The following is a 19,098-nucleotide window of genomic DNA, read 5'->3' as shown; positions in this document are numbered from 1 at the left end:
CACCGGAGTCTCCTGGGGAGTCAACTTCTCGACACCGTCATCGAGGTCACCGCACCTCTATGTCGAGACGGGCTCGGATCCGGGCTGCTCTTTCTGAGTTGTTAGCCCCATCCGATGATGGCTCATCTGATGAAGATGGGGGTCATGGAGTTTTCTCTGCCGAGGATTCTCTAGGTCTTCCATCTGATTCAACCCCCTCACCTCAGAGGCAGCTCCACCCTCCGGAGAGTTTGTCTTTTTCATCTTTTGTGCAGGAAATGTCTGAGGCCATTCCCTTCCCTGTGGAGACTGTGGATGAGCCCAGGGCCTATATGTTCGAGGTCCTGGATTATCCATCTCCACCTGTCTTCTACCACAGCTCCTTTTCATGATACACTCAGGGAAGTGCTAATGAGGAACTGGGAGAAGCCTCTTTCTTGTCCAACTGTTCCCAAAAAGGCTGAATCCCAGTATCGGATCCACGGGGAACCCAGTTTCATCCGGCCTCAGTTGCCTCATGATTCTGCGATGGTGGATTCCGCTCTCAGAAGAGCTAAGAGTTCTAGGAACTTTGCCTCGGTGCCCCCGGGGCGAGAACATAGAACCTTGGACTCTTTTGGGAGGAAGGCATATCAGGCTGGCATGCTCGCTTCCAAAATCCAGTCCTACCAGCTCTTTACGAGCATTCATTTGCGGAACTCAGTGTGGCAGCTTGAGAGTTTGGTTGATGCAGTCCCACTGGAGCAGGCCGAGCCTTTTCGCCAAGTGGTCAGGCAGCAGAAGACGTGTCGCAAGTTCCTATCCAGGGGCATTTATGACACTTGCGATGTGACATCTAGATTTTCTGCTATGGGTATAGTGATACGCAGACTCTCCTGGCTGCGTGCCTCTAACCTGGAGGAGAGAACTCAGCAGAAAATTGCAGATATCCCTTGTCGGGGGGATCATCTTTTTGGTGAGAAAGTCGAAGAGTTGATTTATCACCTCTATCAGCGTGATAACGCTATGGACTCTCTCTCCCGCCAGGCGCCTTCTGCATCCGCTTCCTCATCTAGGAAGTTTTTTAAAGGGAAGAGAAATGCGCCTTACGCCTCTAGGGGCCGTAAGTACACTCCTACTTCTTGACAGCCAGTTCAGGCTCTGCCACAGCACGCTGGTTCTCGTCAACAGCGTGCGCCCATGCAGGCCCCTGCAGCTCCCCAGCAAAAACCAGGGACGGGTTTTTGACTGGCTCCAGCTGAGCATAGCCACCATAAATGTGTCCGTGCCAGATGACTTGCCTGTCGGGGGGGGGGGGGGGGGGGGGGGGTGGGGAGGTTAAAATTTTTTCACCAAACGTGGCCTCTGATAACCTCCGACCGGTGGGTTCTTCAAATAGTCCGGTTAGGATACACCCTCAATCTGGAAACCAAACCTCCAAATTGCCCACCGGGAGCTCAGTCCTTCAGCTCCCAACACAAGCAGGTACTTGCAGAGGAACTCTCCGCCCTTCTCAGCGCCAATGCGGTCGAGCCCGTTCCACCAGGGCAAGAAGAGCTGGGATTCTATTCCAGGTACTTCTTTGTGGAAAAGAAAACAGGGGGGATGCGTCCCATCCTAGACCTAAGGGGCCTGAACAAATATCTGGTTCGAGAAAAGTTCAGGATGCTTTCCCTGGGCACCCTTCTCCCATGATTCAGGGAAAACGATTGGCTATGCTCTCTGGACTTAAAGGATGCTTATACCCACATTTCGATACTTCCAGCTCACAGAAAATATCTACAGTTTCGGTTGGGAATGCAGCACTTTCAGTACTGTGTGCTGCCCTTTGGCTTGGCGTCTGCGCCTAGAGTATTTACCAAGTGCCTGGCAGTCGTTGCAGTGTGGCTACGCAGGCTGGGAGTGCATGTGTTCCCTTATCTCGACGATTGGCTGGTGAAGAGCACCTCCCAGGCAGGAGCTTTACAGTCCATGCGGATGACTATTCAACTGCTGGAGCTTCTAGGGTTTGTCATCAATTACCCAAAGTCCCATCTCAACCCAGTTCAAAAATTGGAATTCATTGGGGCTCTGTTGTGTACGAGGACAGCTTGTGCCTACCTTCCCTAGCCAAGAGCGGACAATCTTCTGTCTCTAGCCTCCAGGGTTCAAGCGTCTCAACAGATCACGGCTCGGCAGATGTTGAGACTTCTGGGGCACATGGCTTCCACAGTTCATGTAACTCCCATGGCACGTCTTCACATGAGATCGGCTTAGTGGACCCTAGCTTCCCAGTGGTTTCAAGCTGCAGGGAATCTAGAAGATGTGTTCCAGCTGTCCATCGACTTTCGAAATTCACTTCAGTGGTGGACAATTCGATCCAATCCGGTTTTGGGACGCCCATTCCAAATTCCTCAGCCACATAAAGTGCTGACGACGGATGCATCCCTCCTCGGGTGGGGAGCGCATGTAGATGGGCTTCACACTGAAGGAGCTTGGTCCCTTCAGGAAAAGCGTCTTCAGATCAACCTCCTGGAGTTGCGAGCGATCTGGAATGCTCTAAAGGCTTTCAGAGATCGGTTATCCAACCAAATTATTCTGATTCAAACAGACAATCAGGTTGCAATGTACTACACAAACAAGCAAGGGGGCACCGGATCTCGCCCTTTGTGTCAGGAGGCCGTGTAGATGTGGCTTTGGGCTTGTCAACACGGCATGTGTCTCCAAGCTGTATATCTGGCCGGCGTAAACAACAGTCTGGCCGACAGATTGAGCAGGTTAATGCAACCTCACGAGTGGTCACTCAACATGGCTGTCGCCAGGAAGATCTTCCGAATGTGGGGCACCCCCTCGGTGGATCTTTTTGCCACTCAATTCAATCACAAGGTCCCTCAGTTCTGTTCCAGACTACAGGGCCATGGTAGGCTAGCGTCGGATGCCTTTCTCCTTCATTGGCGGGCAGGCCTTCTGTACGCGTATCCTCCCATATCTTTGGTGGGGAAGACTTTGCTGAAACTCAGGCAAGACCGCAGAACCATGATTCTGATTGCGCCTTTTTGGCCCCATCAGATCTGGTTCCCTCTTCTTCTGGAGTTGTCCTCCGAAGAACCATGGAGATTGGAGTGTTTTCCAACCCTCATCACTCAGAATGAGGGGGTGCTTCTGCATCCCAACCTCCAGTCTCTGGCTCTCACGGCCTGGATGTTGAGGGCGTAGAGTTCGCCTCCTTGGGTCTTTCTAAGGGTGTCTCCCGAGTCTTGCTTCCAGGAAAGATTCCACTAAACGATGTTACTCTTTTAAATGGAAGAGGTTTGCCGTCTAGTGTGACAGCAGGGCCCTAGACCCTTTTTAATGTCCTACACAGATCTTGCTTGAATACCTTCTACATTTATCAGAGTCTGGTCTCAAGACGAACTCCGTAAGAGTTCACCTTAGTGCGATTAGTGCTTACCATCAACGTGTAGAAGGTCAGCCTATCTCTGGACAGCCTTTAGTTGTTTGCTTCATGAGAGGTTTGCTTTTGTCAAAGCCCCCTGCCAAACGTCTTCCGGTGTCATGGGATCTCAATGTCGTTCTCACCCAGCTGATGAAACCCCCTTTCAAGGCACTGAATTCCTGCCATCTGAAGTACTTGACCTGGAAGGTCATTTTCTTGGTGGCTGTTACTTCAGCCCGTAGGGTCAGTGAGCTTCAGGCTCTAGTAGTTCATGCTCCTTACCTTAAATTTCATCATAACAGAGTAGTCCTCCGCAGTCACCCTAAGTTCTTGCCAAAGGTGGTGTCGGAGTTCCATCTGAACCAGTCAATTGTTTTGCCAACATTTTTTCCTCGCCTTCATACAAGTCCTGGCGAAAGCAAGCTGCACAGTTTGGACTGCAAAAGAGCATTGGCCTTTTATGTGGAGCGGACAAGCCCCCACAGACAGTCCGCCCAGTTGTTTATTTCTTTTAATCCCAACAAGAGGGGAGTTGCTGTCGGGAAATGCACCATCTCTAATTGGCTAGCAGATTGCATTTCCTTCACTTATGCCCAAGCTGGGCTGACTTTAGAGGGCCATGTCACAACTCATAATGTTAGAGCCATGGCTGCGTCAGTGGCTCATCTGAGGTCAGCCACTATTGAAGAGATCTGCAAGGCTGCGATGTGGTCATCAGTCCACACATTCACATCTCACTACTGCCTTCAGCAGTTTAACCGACGCGACAGTCGGTTTGGGCAGTCGGTGCTGCAGAATCTGTTTGGGGTTTAGAATCCAACTCCAACCCTCCTAGGCCCATTTTTATTCTGTTCCAGGCTGCACTCTCAGTTAGATATTTCTTGTTTCAGGTCAATCTTTCTTATGCCCTCGCCGTTGCGAGGTCCAGTCGATCATTCTTTGTTGTGTTGAGTGAGCCTGGGGGCTAGGGATACCCCACATGTGAGTATATCAGCCTGCTTGTCCTTGGAGAAAGCGAAGTTTCTTACCTGAAGCAGGTGTTCTCCGAGGACAGCAGGCTGTATATTCTCACAAACCCTCCCACCTCCCCTTTGGAGTTGTATTTCTTTCATCTTTTGGATTCAACTGAGGAGCGTGTCCGCGCGGCAAGCAGGAAGACGTGCACCCGCATGCGTGGTGCAATCGCTCACGCGACGGAACGCTGTTTGAAGAGACTTTGTAGATTTTACTAGAAAATCCTCTGGGCCGACGTGACATCACCCACATGTGAGAATATACAGCCTGCTGTCCTCGGAGAACACCTGTAATTATGTTTTATCTCTTTCCTCCAGTCCCACATCCAGGCACAATCATACCGCCTCCTGGAGCAGAGAAGAGATCATTACTCCTGCTATATGCCACTCCTTCCATCTATAAAACACTAGCATCACAAGGGAGCATTGTTGTAGCTTATAGACTAGCTTTGTTGGTATCTTGTACACCTAGCCTGCAAGGTTTGAAAATGCTTGGTTGCTATGCTAGCATTGTTTGACAAAATATATTTGGCATAATCTCCAGAGAGCTTCAGTTGAATTTAAGCTCTGTTTATATTTCCTTTTCAGTTTACTTATAGATACTAGAAATCTTGATTATCATACTTTTATAAACTAAGTAATATCTATAATCAACAAGAAACTATCAAATATGATTGCAGATTAAAAACTGCAAGACCTGTTTAGTCTGCCCATTTCTCCATCTACAGCAGTACCACTGACCCTACTGAAATAGTGCTTACCTTTTTACTTCCCCTGCTTCTCTATCAAGTATCTTCTGTGTTTGTCCCGGGGTAGATATTTAGAAGGTGGCGGTGAGTGTTTTTTTTGTTTTTGTTTTATAGCAGCAGGCAGCATTATTCCTGGATGTTCAGTGCCAAGGCAGGTCTGGGCACTGGCATTGAATATTCAGGTTTATGCAGCTGGCTCTCTCTTATGCAGTTAAGTGCGATATTCAGCACTTAACCGCCTGTGTGACCCCCACATAAAGATAGAACTGACTTTAATGTGGTCTGATTTGGCTACGTAGGTGGTTAAGTGGTGACTGTCCGCACTTAACCGCATTAGTGCCAACTCTGCCTCTTGACTGCCCACGAAGTAGCTGTCTTTCAGTTGTCTGTGGTGATATTCAGTAGCAGTAACCTGTTAAGTGCTGCTGAATATCTGCAGATGGCCATTCATAAGCAATTTAACTAACCAAGAGCCATTTCTGGCTGGTTGAATCGCTTTGAAGATTGACCCCCCCCCTGCCCCCCCCCCAAAAAAAAATTTTCATGATGTTTCCCTCTCTCCTTCATTTGGAAAGCTTTTCTATGCATCTCCCTTCCTTTCTTGGAGGAAAACTTGCCTACTTCTAATGTGTATTTTTGTTTATTTTTCAGCATCAGTGACAGTGGCACCTCACAAGGTTTATCCCAGCCCTCTACACTGACCACACAATATTTGAGAGCGGATACCCCAAACAATGCAACACCAGTCACCAGTAAGAGTTAATTTAGTTTTAGCTGGTCATTATGTGAAATAATAGTTACATATATATTCCAGAGAGGCATGGATAGCACCCTAACCAACAATTTATCTAGGATTCTATCATATAGAACTGTGATATTTCCCCAGAAATGTGTATTCAAATCTAAATTTCAAAGGTCTAGATTAGCCTGATTGTAAAATCTGCCTTTTAAAAATGTAACTATATTTATCAGCCATGCAGTTCTACAAATAATCAAGAGTTATCAAAGTTAATATTTGTCATTTTTACTACCAGGCTTGATTATTGTAATCCTCTCTATCTTGATTCTTCCAGCTAAGTAGATTAATAGGCTTCAGGTTATCCAAAACTCAGCTGCCTGTTCTTTTATCCAGTTGAAAGATAATTGGCGACCTGTTGTATAGTGGTTTTAAATTTAAAGTATTGATTCTGACCCTAAGCCTTAAGGGAGAGGAAGCCCAGAATGCCGTAGGGAATGATTGATTTATATGCCCCTTTACAAACTCTTAAGGCCAGCTTATATTGCTTTTACTTTGTTGCAGTGCTGGATGTTCACATTTGTAGTTTATTTCATTGCCAGCGGAACTGTGAGTGGCCATAGATAATTGTCATCTGAAAACTTGGCTTTTTTAGTTAGCAGTTTCTATTCACCAATTAATTTTTGACTGCTGCTTGAATTGTTTGTAGTTCTTTAGCTTGTTGATTTTGCTCAGATTTTTTCTTTTCTAGTTTTGGCTTAGACATTTTTTCAGATTGTTTAGAAGTTGGCTTTTTGGGTTTAATCTCAGGTGTTGCTGAATCATCATTTCTTCTTGGACAAGCAGGCTATAATAAGCCATACGCAGGAGTGACATCACCCTGATGGACGGATCTCTAACCATGAGGAGTGAAGTGAAAACCACAATAGAATCCTACTTAAACTTCACTATACTAGTGTTGAAAGTTCTTATTGACACTGGTACATTCTCATTGATACTTGGTACATTTGGAAAAAAAGGAGGGAAAAAGCCTCAGAACTCCATGGGTGTTGATTTTACACACACCTCTAGCTCTCAGTCATCGGGTTAAAAAAAACCCCAAAACTTCAGTCTATAATTTAAACTGGTACATTTCAGGTTTCTTCCTTTTTTTAAAGAATTTTTTAATTATATTTTTTTATGTTAGAAATATTACTTAGCTTCTGTTCTGTTTTAAACTGGTCACCCCGATGCTGGCCACCGTTTTGCTGTGCCTTGTCTCGCTGTTTCAGGGTAAAACTTTCAGACACTAAAAACAAGTAAAACAAACATTTGTCTTGAAATTGCAATGCATGAAAAATAAAGTCTATCATAATTATGACACAATTCAAAGGTTCAAACACGACCTTCACACTGTTTCAAATATGGTTGCTTGGCATCTGAGGGATGTAATATATATCCCCACTTCATCCAATTAAACAATTCAATTTGAAACTTGTTCAATGATTCGTTAAAAATGATGACATTCAGTCCAGATTGACTTGACATTGGCTGGATCAGATACATAGGCATTTCCACTAACAATATTGTTGTGCACTCAAACTTGATATAAAAAAATGTTTATAATCCAGTAGTCAGTAGGAATAGTGCCACACAATCATGGAGTTTAACCCTATAGGTTCTAATGGTTTTAGTCTATGAATCCAACGTTGCTCTTTCTGGAGAAGATGTAAATGCCAGTTTCTTCCCCGTACATCTATCAAATGGCATTTCAAATCATTGAAGGTGTGCTTATATTCCAAACATTGATTCACTGTTGGTACTTCCTTCAGTTCTCTATTTAAAGCACTCTGATGTTCAATCAGTCACATTTTAAATTTTCTAGATGTTTGTCCTACATAGATCTTCAAACACAGGCAAAAAATAATGTACACCACATACGAGGTATCACAAATGGTATTAAATCTCAATGTATAATGTTCTGATCATATGGGTTAATAATGAGGTTGGTAGATAACATAACCCTGCAAACTGAGCACGATTGACATGACTTATATCCTCTTACAGTTTCATCATCAATTCTGGGAGTAACTGGAAGGAACGTTGGATAAAGTATTTCCTTCAGATTCCTGTCACGTTTAAAAGCTAATCTTATCCTCTTCTCTTGAAATTCTGGAAATTAAGTCAATACACCACAATACTTCTGAAGAATATGCCCAACTTTACACATAAGTAATTGTATCCTCAATTTTCTGCCTTCTATTAGGAATACAGAGTGCCTCTCAGTTGTTACAAAGAGCCCTTTTGTAGGCTGTTCTTACAATTTGTTTTGGGTATCCTCTGACTTGCAATTTTTTCTTTAGACTTTGACTGATATTTAAAATCCTCCCTTAAAGACCACAACCGTCTATACCGGAAAAATTGCAAAAGAGGTAAACTATTTTATAACATTACAGAATGACAGCTGGCAAAATGTAAAAAAAATGTTCCGATCCATCGGTTTTCAAAACACTGTGGTAGAAAAACCGCCCTTTGATAGGGAGATCTCAATTTCTAAAAAAATATTACACCCTTGCAGGTTCATTACAAATTGAATAGTGGCATGGTACCTATTCAAATATTGAAAGAGAGTGGTCTTAAGGGAGAATTTCTTACAATTAATGAATTTTTATACTTGAATAAACACCCGAAGACACCTGATATATATATTGCCGAAGATACATAAAACTTTAGTGAAGCCACCAGGGAGACAAATGGTTTCCAGTAAAGATTCCGTATTGGAACCATTGTCCATCTTTGCGGATCATTCTTTACATTCATTAGTCGCGAAGTCAGCTTCTTACATCAGATATTCCACTCATATTTTTGAGTCGTTTTAGAAACAGTACATTTCAGGAATGAAGAAAAGATCTGGCTAGTTACACTAGATGTAGTGTCGCTTTATACTGTGATTTCCCAACAAGAAGCTTAACTAGTGTTAAGCATTTTTTAGAATTACGATCAGGCTCCTTGAGGGTACTGACTGATTTTTTGTTGAAACTGATAGAAATAGCATTCTCCGAGGACATGCAGGCTTATAATTCTCACAAGTGGGTGACACCGATTCACGTCACCCGGTCTGGAATTTACCAAAGTCTAACGAGAGTTTTGTGGAGCATGAAATACTCTCCAATGCGCATGTGCGAGTTTCTTCCCGCCTGCCATGAGAACAAGGTCTCAGTTCTTTTTCTGCTACAGTAAGGAGAGGGCGTGGTTTTTTTTTTTTACCTTTTCCTCACATTGCTCAGTCCTAGAAAGAGCTTTTTGTGTCTTTCAGCTATTTTTTCATTTGTTTTTTCCTTCCTTAATTGTGTTCCTGTTGTGGAACCTCCATCCTTTTATTTTTCCTTAAGTTTTAGTGATTTTTCCGGGGTTTAAGTTTCCCTTATTTTCCGTCGTCATCAGGCCGCTTTTAGGCCTTGACTTTGGTTGGGAACTTTCCTTTTCCTTTTTGCCATGTCTTGCCCCTTTTTCAGGCACCATCGCTTCGTTTAATTTAGCTGAGGAAGTTTTTCCTTCCACGGCCACGAAGGTTCCCATTGGCTTCAAGTGCTGTACAATCAGACAGTGTCTGGGAAAGACACCCATTCTTGGCATCTACAGTGTCTTGGGCCCAACTATAGCCCCATTAACTGTGTTCTTTGTCTTCGCATGAAGAGGAGGACTCAGGTTTCCAGAGAGGCCCACGAGAGAGGATTTATAGAGTCAAGTCTGGTTCCTCGACATCGGTATCGAGGTCTTTGGTGTCGTCATCAATGTCGGGCATTGCACTGGCATCTGGAGCATCGGTAAACATGGCTGCTGCTAGATCCTTAGACAGTGGGAGCAGTGAAGCATTAAGTGGGTTTCCATCTGCCTCAAGGCCTCCTGCTGTGCAGGACCCTCAGGACCGTCCATCATCGGACCCGACCCCGAGGCAGTGTGTAGATTTGATGTCTTTGCCGGCACTGAGGAGCCTCAGTGACAAGCTTCAGGCGAAGGCTAAGAAGCATCATCGCCGTTCACATTCAACGCATGGTGCCAGGAACTCTGGGGCATTGAAGGATTTTACACCGAGAAGCGTCGGCGCTGGGAGGACTGCTCCCCCCTCCATACAGGAGATGCCGATGTGTCAGTATCCCAGCAGCCAAGACCCTGCTCCTGTATTGACCCCGTTAGTTCTGCAACCTGTGCCTGAGCCGGCACCTCAGTTTTCCCTGGTGTTAGCTCTGAATTAGAGCATCCAGGTCTTAATCCCTGAGCTGCTGGATGGCCTCATGCAATGGTATGCTTTCTCCTTGAGGGTCCTTGCGCCTAGCTTGCCTCCCATTGCGGCCCTGCTTGGCCCTCAGCCTGCGGTGCGGTCTCCGATGCCGCATGGGGCCCTATTGTTGATTGCTACAGCATTCCCTTGACGTCAGTGGAGGAAGCTTTGCTGGAGTCGAGGTGGGAGCCGACTTCATGACGCCACTCTCGAGGGCGTGGTTCCTCCATGTCGAAGCAGGTTCAGTCTCGACACTCCCATAGGGGAGGTATTGCCTGACACTGAAGTGGAGCACTCATGGGATTCAGAGGAGGATCCAAGGTACTTTTCCTCTGACGAGTTCTATGGAATTCCCTCTGAACTTTCCCCTCCACCGGAAAGGAGAAAGTCTCCTCCGGTAAGCCTTTTATTTCCATTTTTTGTTGATGCCATTCTCTTTCCTTTGGAAGTGGTGGATGAACCCAGTGCTCGAGGTTCTGGACAACACATCTCCTCCTGAGAAGGCTGTGACTGCCTCTCTCCACAAGGCACTCAGGGAAATCCTTGTCAAAAACTGGGAGTCCCCTCTTTCAGTCCCTGTCATGCCCAAGAAGATTGACACCCAGTATTGGATCCACGGTGCACCTGGTTTGATAGGCCTCAGTCGCCTCACAATTCTATGGTGGTGGAATCCTCTCTCAAAAGGGCCAGGAGTTCCAGGGACTATGTCTCAGTGCCCCCAGGTAGAGAAGCTAGAATCCTGGATTCTTTTGGGAGGAAGATGTACCAGGCTTCAATGCTCATCTTCCGTATACAATCGTACCAGCTCTTCATGAGTGTCCACTTGTGAAACTCGGTGCATAAGTTGTCTGACCTGGCTGAGATACTCCCTCTGGAGCAGGCTGAGTCAGTTTGCCAGTTGGTCAAGCAGCAGAAGGTGTGTTGAAAATTCTTGGCCAGGGCAATTTGCAATACTTTTGATGTGGCATCTAGGATTTCTGCTCTTAAGTATAGCAATGCATACTCTCATGGCTTGCGTGTTTCTGACTTGGAACATTCTGTTCAGCAGAGGTTGGCGGATGCCCCATGCTGGCTGATAACCTTTTTGGCGCCTTCTGCATCAGCCTCCTCAGCTAGGATCTTAAGCATAGGTACAACCCTTCAGCTCGCCAGCCGCACTCGTTCACATCAATAGTGTGCTCCTAAGGCCCCTGCTGTTCCCCAGTCAAAGCAAGGGACGAGTTTTTGACTGACTCCAGCAGAGCATAGCCAAAGTAAAAGTGACCATCCTGGATGACTTGCTGGTAGGGAGGAGGTTGACGTTTTTTTTTTAACCAAAGGTGTGGCCTCTTGTAACCTCTGACCAGTGGATTCTTCAAATAATCCGTCTCGGTTACACCTTCAATTAGTATTTCAAGCCTCCGAATTGCCTACCGAAAGCTCATTTGTTCAGCTCTCAGCACAGGCAGGTACTTGGAGAGGAACTCTCCGCTTTTCTGAAGGCCCATGTGGTCGAACCTGTTCCACCAGAGAAAGAAGGGCAGGGATTCTATTCCAGGTACTTTCTTGTGCAAAACAGGGGAGATGAGTTCCATCCTAGACCTAAGTTCCCTGAACAAATTCCTAGTCTGAGAAAAGTTCAGGATGGTTTCCCCCGAGCACCACTCTTCCAATGATTTAGGAAAACGATTGGCTATGCTCGCGACTTAAAGAATGCATATACTTATGTCCCAATGCTTCCAGCCCACCAGAAGTATCTCCGATTTTGGCTGCCAACACATCACTTTCAGTATCACTTGCTCCCTTTTGGCCTTGCGTCAGCTCCCAGGGTCTTCACTAAATGTCTAGCGGTAGTTGAAGCATCACTATGCAGACTGGAAGTCCATGTGTTCCCGTATCTCGATGATTGGCTGGTAAACAGCACCTCGGAAGAGGGTGCTCGGGAGTTCATGTAGATGACTATTCAGTGCTCGAGCTACTAGGGTTCGTTTTATACTACCCCAAGTCCCATCTCCGCCTTATCCAGCGATTTGAGATCATAGGAGCCCTGCTCGATACTTGTATGGTACGAGCCTATCTCCCGGACACCAGAGCGGACAATCTTCTTGCATTCACGTCCAAGGTTCATGCCTCTCAACTGGTCACAACTTGCCAGATGTTGAGATTGTTGGGCCACATGGCTTCCACAGTGTATGTTACACCTATGACATGCCATCTTATGAAATCAGCTCAATGGACCCTGGCTTCCCAGTGGTATCAAGCCATGGGGAGTCTGGAAAATGTCATCCAAGTATCCCCATTCAATCCAATTTGACTTTGTAACTTCCATTCCAAATTCCTCAGCCACAAATAGTGCTGACAACAGATGCATCTCTCCTGGGATGGGGAACTCATGTAGATGGGCTTCAAACTGAAGGAGCTTGGTCCTCCTGGGAAATCTTCAGATCAATCTCCTGGAGCTCCGGGTGATGTGGAACGCTCTGAAGGCTTTCAGATATCAGCTATCCCACCAAATTGTGCTTATCCAAACAGACGAGTTGCAATGTATTACACCAACAAACAGGGGGGCACTAGATCATGCCTTCTGTGTCAGGAGGCCATCTGGATGTGGCATTGGACTCACCAACATGGCATGTTCCTTTGTGCCACTTATCTGGCGGGTGCAAACAATACCTTGGCTGACAGACTGATCAGGATAATGCAACCGCATTAGTGGTCTCTCAACATGGGCATAGCCTGCAAGATCTTCCGAGTGTGGGGCACTCGCTGGTGGATCTTTTTACCACTCAGTTCAACCACAAGGTCCCTCAGTTCTGTTGTAGGCTTCACGCCCATGACAGACTAGCGTCAGATGCCTTCCTCCTCAATTAGTATCCTCCCATACCTCTAGTGGGGAAGACTTTCTCCGAGGACAAGCAGGCTGCTTGTTCTCACTGATGGGTGACGTCCACGGCAGCCCCTCCAATCGGAATCTTCACTAGCAAAATCCTTTGCTAGCCCTCGCGCGCCGATGCGCACCGCGCATGCGCGGCCGTCTTCCCGCCCGAAACCGGCTCGTGCCGGCCAGTCTTCTTTTGTCCGCGCTCGGTACGGTCGTGTTTCGCCGTTCGCGCCCCTTAAGTTGACCTCGCATGTCTCCTTTTTGGTTTCGCTACTAAAAATAAAAAAATTAAAAAAAGGATTTGGAAGAGGACCTTTTCGGTCTTTTTCCTTTTTTCCGCTACTTCCAGTTTTTGCCCCGGTAAGTTTTCTTTCGTTTTCAGGGTAGGCCCTTTTCAGGCCTCGGGTCGATTTTTTCTTCCCCTCGTTTTTTGGTGCCTACCGCAATTACGAGTTTCGATTTCGCCGGCGAGATTTTTCCGCCCACGTCATCGAAGTCTCCCAGCGGCTTCAAGAAGTGCACCCAGTGCGCCCGGGTAATCTCGCTCACTCACAGGCACGCGTCGTGTCTTCAGTGTCTGGGGGCTGGGCACCGCCCGCAGGCCTGTAGTCTGTGCTCCCTTTTACAAAAGCGGACTCAGGTAGCGAGATTGGCCCAGTGGAACGTTTTGTTCTCGGGCTCTTCGTCGGCACCGGGGGTATCGAGTGCATCGACGTCGCCAGCGTCCAGACCTTCATCCTCGGCCGCGATTGCATCGAGTGCATCGAGGCATCGACCCTCTGCATCGGGGCTGAGACATCGGAAGGCTGCGTCGGAGTCGGTGGTACCGGGACCTCGTCTGCTGATGTCGTCGGACGGTGGTGCTTCGTCTGGAGTGCAGGTGAGGGCTGTCCATTCCCCTGCTGGTGGCGGTGAGCCTTCGGGTGGGTCTCCCCCTACCCTGAGGGCTCCTGCAGTACAGCCCCCCCGAGACCGACCTTCTTCGGCCTCAGCCCCGAGGAAGCGACGGCTGGATTCTACGTCCTCCTCGTCGGTGCCGGGAAGCTCCGGTGACGTGCTTCGTCCCAAGAAGTCGAAGAAGCATCGACACCGGTCCCCTTCCCGTGTCGGCACCGAGAGCTCTGGGTCGCTGAGGGAGTCGGCACCCAGCAGGCATCGGCACCGAGAGGACCGCTCACCCTCTGTTCAGGAGGTGTCGATGCGCTCCACTCTGGACAGCCCGGAACAGACTCTGACATCGACACCTGCATCGGCTTCCACGTCTTTCTCCACAGCCGCTCTGCATGAGAGTCTCCGGGCCGTTCTCCCAGAGATTCTGGGAGAGCTGTTGCGCCCTTCCCCTCCGGTACCGGGGGTGCTTGCGCCACCGGTACCGTCGAGTGAGGCGCCGGCTGGCCCCTTGCCCGGGGTGAGATCTCCGACATCGGTGCCGCTTGCGGTACCGACTGCGGTCGCCTCCCAGGAAGGCTCCCCGACGACGTCGGCGGAGGGAGCTTCGCCGGTGCGGACGAGGGAGTCTACCTCTCGACGCTCCCACCGTGGCCGTGGTTCCACGGAGTCGAGCCGGGCACGGCTTCAGACACAGGTTCGTGAACTTGTGTCTGATACCGATGGTGAGGCCTCGTGGGAGGAAGAGGAGGACATCAGATATTTCTCTGACGAGGAGTCTGATGGTCTTCCCTCTGATCCCACTCCCTCTCCTGAAAGGCAGCTTTCTCCTCCCGAGAGTCTGTCTTTCGCTTCCTTTGTCCGGGAGATGTCTACGGCCATCCCCTTCCCGGTGATTGTGGAGGACGAGCCCAGGGCTGAAATGTTTGAGCTCCTGGACTATCCTTCTCCACCTAAGGAAGCGTCCTCAGTACCCATGCATCATGTCCTCAAAAAGACATTGCTGGCGAACTGGACCAAGCCATTAACTAACCCCCACATTCCCAAGAAGATCGAGTCCCAGTACCGGATCCATGGGGACCCAGAGCTGATGCGCACTCAGTTGCCTCACGACTCTGGAGTTGTGGATTTGGCCCTAAAGAAGGCTAAGAGTTCTAGGGAGCATGCTTCGGCGCCCCTGGGCAAGGACTCTAGAACCTTAGACTCCTTTGGGAGGAAGGCCTACCATTCTTCTATGCTCGTGGCCAAAATTCAGTCGTACCAGCTCTACACGAGCATACACATGCGGAACAATGTGCGGCAGTTGGCGGGCTTGGTGGACAAGCTCCCCCCTGAGCAAGCCAAGCCTTTTCAGGAGGTGGTCAGGCAGCTGAAGGCGTGCAGAAAATTCCTGGCCAGAGGGGTATATGACACCTTTGATGTTGCGTCCAGGGCCGCTGCTCAAGGTGTGGTGATGCGCAGACTCTCATGGCTGCGTGCCTCCGACCTGGAGAATAGACTCCAGCAGCGGATTGCGGACTCGCCTTGCCGTGCGGATAACATTTTTGGAGAAAAAGTCGAGCAGGTGGTAGAGCAGCTCCACCAGCGAGATACTGCTTTCGACAAGTTCTCCCGCCGGCAGCCTTCAGCTTCTACCTCTACAGGTAGACGATTTTTTGGGGGAAGGAGAACTGTTCCCTACTCTTCTGGTAAGCGTAGGTACAATCCTCCTTCTCGACAGCCTGCGGCCCAGGCTAAGCCCCAGCGCGCTCGCTCTCGTCAGCAGCGTGCGCCTCAGCAAGGCCCCTCGGCTCCCCAGCAAAAGCAAGGGACGAGCTTTTGACTGGCTCCAGCAGAGCATAGCCGACATCCAAGTGTCAGTGCCGGGCGACCTGCCAGTCGGAGGGAGGTTGAAAGCTTTTCACCAAAGGTGGCCTCTCATAACCTCCGATCAGTGGGTTCTCCAAATAGTCCGGCAAGGATACACCCTCAATTTGGCCTCAGAACCTCCAAATTGTCCACCGGGAGCTCAGTCTTACAGCTTCCAGCACAAGCAGGTACTTGCAGAGGAACTCTCCGCCCTTCTCAGCGCCAATGCGGTCGAGCCCGTGCCATCCGGGCAAGAAGGGCTGGGATTCTATTCCAGGTACTTCCTTGTGGAAAAGAAAACAGTGGGGATGCGTCCCATCCTAGACCTAAGGGCCCTGAACAAATATCTGGTCAAAGAAAAGTTCAGGATGCTTTCCCTGGGCACCCTTCTCCCCATGATTCAGAAAAACGATTGGCTATGCTCTCTGGACCTGAAGGACGCCTACACACACATCCCGATACTGCCAGCTCACAGACAGTATCTGCGATTTCAGCTGGGCACACGTCACTTCCAGTACTGTGTGCTACCCTTTGGGCTCGCCTCTGCGCCCAGAGTGTTCACGAAGTGCTTGGCTGTAGTAGCAGCGGCACTTCGCAGACTGGGGGTACACGTGTTCCCATATCTCGATGATTGGCTGGTGAAGAACACATCCGAGGCAGGAGCTCTACAGTCCATGCAGATGACTATTCGCCTCCTGGAGCTACTGGGGTTTGTGATAAATTATCCAAAGTCCCACCTTCTCCCAGTGCAGAAACTCGAATTCATAGGAGCTCTGCTGGATTCTCGGACGGCTCGCGCCTATCTCCCAGAGACGAGAGCCAACAACTTGTTGTCCCTCGTCTCGCGGGTGCGAGCGTCCCAGCAGATCACAGCTCGGCAGATGTTGAGATTGCTGGGCCATATGGCCTCCACAGTTCATGTGACTCCCATGGCCCGCCTTCACATGAGATCTGCCCAATGGACCCTAGCTTCCCAGTGGTTTCAGGCTGCTGGGGATCTAGAAGACGTGATCCACCTGTCCACGAGTTTTCTCAAATCCCTGTATTGGTGGACGATTTGGTCCAATTTGACTCTGGGACGCCCTTTCCAAATTCCTCAGCCAGAAAAAGTGCTGACCACGGATGCGTCTCTCCTGGGGTGGGGAGCTCATGTCGATGGGCTTCACACCCAAGGAAGCTGGTCCCTCCAGGAACGCGATCTGCAGATCAATCTTCTGGAGTTACGAGCGGTCTGGAACGCTCTGAAGGCTTTCAGATATCGGCTGTCCCACCAAATTGTCCAAATTCAGACAGACAACCAGGTTGCCATGTATTACATCAACAAGCAGGGGGGCACCGGATCTCGCCCCCTGTGTCAGGAAGCCGTCAGCATGTGGCTCTGGGCTCGCCGTCATGGCATGGTGCTCCAAGCCACATATCTGGCAGGCATAAACAACAGTCTGGCCGACAGGTTGAGCAGGATTATGCAACCTCACGAGTGGTCGCTCAATTCCCGTGTAGTGCGACAGATCTTCCAGGTGTGGTGCACCCCCTTGGTAGATCTCTTCGCGTCTCGAGCCAACCACAAAGTCCCTCAGTTCTGTTCCAGGCTTCAGGCCCACGGTAGACTGGCATCGGATGCCTTCCTCCTGGACTGGGGGGAGGGTCTGCTGTATGCTTATCCTCCCATACCTCTGGTGGTGAAGACTTTGTTGAAACTCAAGCAAGACCGAGGCACCATGATTCTGATTGCTCCTTTTTGGCCGCGTCAGATCTGGTTCCCCCTTCTTCTGGAGTTATCCTCCGAAGAACCGTGGAGATTGGAGTGTTTTCCGACCCTCATCACACAGGACGAGGGGGCGCTTCTGCATCCCAACCTCCAGTCTCTGGCTCTCACGTCCTGGATGTTGAGGGCGTAGACTTTGCCTCCTTGGGTCTGTCGGAGGGTGTCTCCCGCATCTTGCTTGCTTCCAGGAAAGACTCCACTAAGAGAAGTTACTTCTTCCATTGGAGGAGGTTTGCCGTCTGGTGTGACAGCAAGGCCCTAGATCCTCGCTCTTGTCCTACACAGACCCTGCTTGAATACCTTCTGCACTTGTCTGAGTCTGGCCTCAAGACCAACTCTGTAAGAGTTCACCTTAGTGCAATCAGTGCATACCATTACCGTGTGGAAGGTAAGCCGATTTCAGGACAGCCTTTAGTTGTTCGCTTCATGAGAGGTTTGCTTTTGTCAAAGCCCCCTGTCAAGCCTCCTACAGTGTCATGGGATCTCAATGTCGTTCTCACCCAGCTGATGAAACCTCCTTTTGAGCCACTGAATTCCTGCCATCTGAAGTACTTGACCTGGAAGGTCATTTTCTTGGTGGCAGTTACTTCAGCTCGTAGAGTCAGTGAGCTTCAGGCCCTGGTAGCCCAGGCCCCTTACACCAAATTTCATCATAACAGAGTAGTCCTCCGCACTCACCCTAAGTTCTTGCCAAAGGTCGTGTCGGAGTTCCATCTGAACCAGTCAATTGTCTTGCCAACATTCTTTCCCCGTCCTCATTCCTGCCCTGCTGAACGTCAGCTGCACACATTGGACTGCAAGAGAGCATTGGCCTTCTACCTGGAGCGGACACAGCCCCACAGACAGTCCGCCCAATTGTTTGTTTCTTTTGATCCCAATAGGAGGGGAGTGGCTGTAGGGAAACGCACCATATCCAATTGGCTAGCAGATTGCATTTCCTTCACTTACGCCCAGGTGGGGCTGGCTCTTGAGGGTCATGTCACGGCTCATAATGTTAGAGCCATGGCAGCGTCGGTAGCCCACTTGAAGTCAGCCACCATTGAAGAGATTTGCAAAGCTGCGACGTGGTCATCTGTCCACACATTCACATCTCATTACTGCCTGCAGCAGGATACCCGACGCGACAGTCGGTTCGGGCAGTCAGTGCTTCAGAATCTGTTCGGGGTTTAGAATCCAACTCCACCCCCCTAGGCCCATGTTTATTCTGTTCCAGGCTGCACTCTCAGTTAGTTGGAAAAATTGTTAGGTCAATCTCAGTTATGTCCTCGCCGTTGCGAGGCCCAATTGACCATGGTTGTTGTTTTGAGTGAGCCTGGGGGCTAGGGATACCCCATCAGTGAGAACAAGCAGCCTGCTTGTCCTCGGAGAAAGCGAATGCTACATACCTGTAGAAGGTATTCTCCGAGGACAGCAGGCTGATTGTTCTCACAAACCCGCCCGCCTCCCCTTTGGAGTTGTGTCTTCCCTTCTCTTTGTCTTGCTACATATGAGACTGGCCGGCATGAGCCGGTTTCGGGCGGGAAGACGGCCGCGCATGCGCAGTGCGCATCGGCTCGAGGGCTAGCATTTTGCTAGTGAAGATTCCGATTGGAGGGGCTGCCGTGG

General features: G+C 49.1%; 1 protein-coding gene across 2 annotated transcripts in view; it reads left to right on the top strand.

Moving 5' to 3' along the window:
• Positions 1-19,098, top strand: part of RYK (receptor like tyrosine kinase) — a 1,372,566-nt gene that overhangs the window by 515,937 nt on the left and 837,531 nt on the right. For both annotated transcript variants that reach the window (XM_030217203.1, XM_030217202.1), the window contains exon 7: positions 5,787-5,887. In XM_030217203.1, coding sequence (XP_030073063.1) covers positions 5,787-5,887 — 101 coding nt within the window. The remainder of the gene's footprint in view (positions 1-5,786; positions 5,888-19,098) is intronic.

This window comes from Microcaecilia unicolor, chromosome 10 (genome assembly GCF_901765095.1).
Source record: "Microcaecilia unicolor chromosome 10, aMicUni1.1, whole genome shotgun sequence".
In the NCBI taxonomy this organism is placed as follows: Eukaryota; Metazoa; Chordata; class Amphibia; order Gymnophiona; family Siphonopidae; genus Microcaecilia; species Microcaecilia unicolor.
This window is presented reverse-complemented; position numbering and strand designations above follow the sequence as displayed.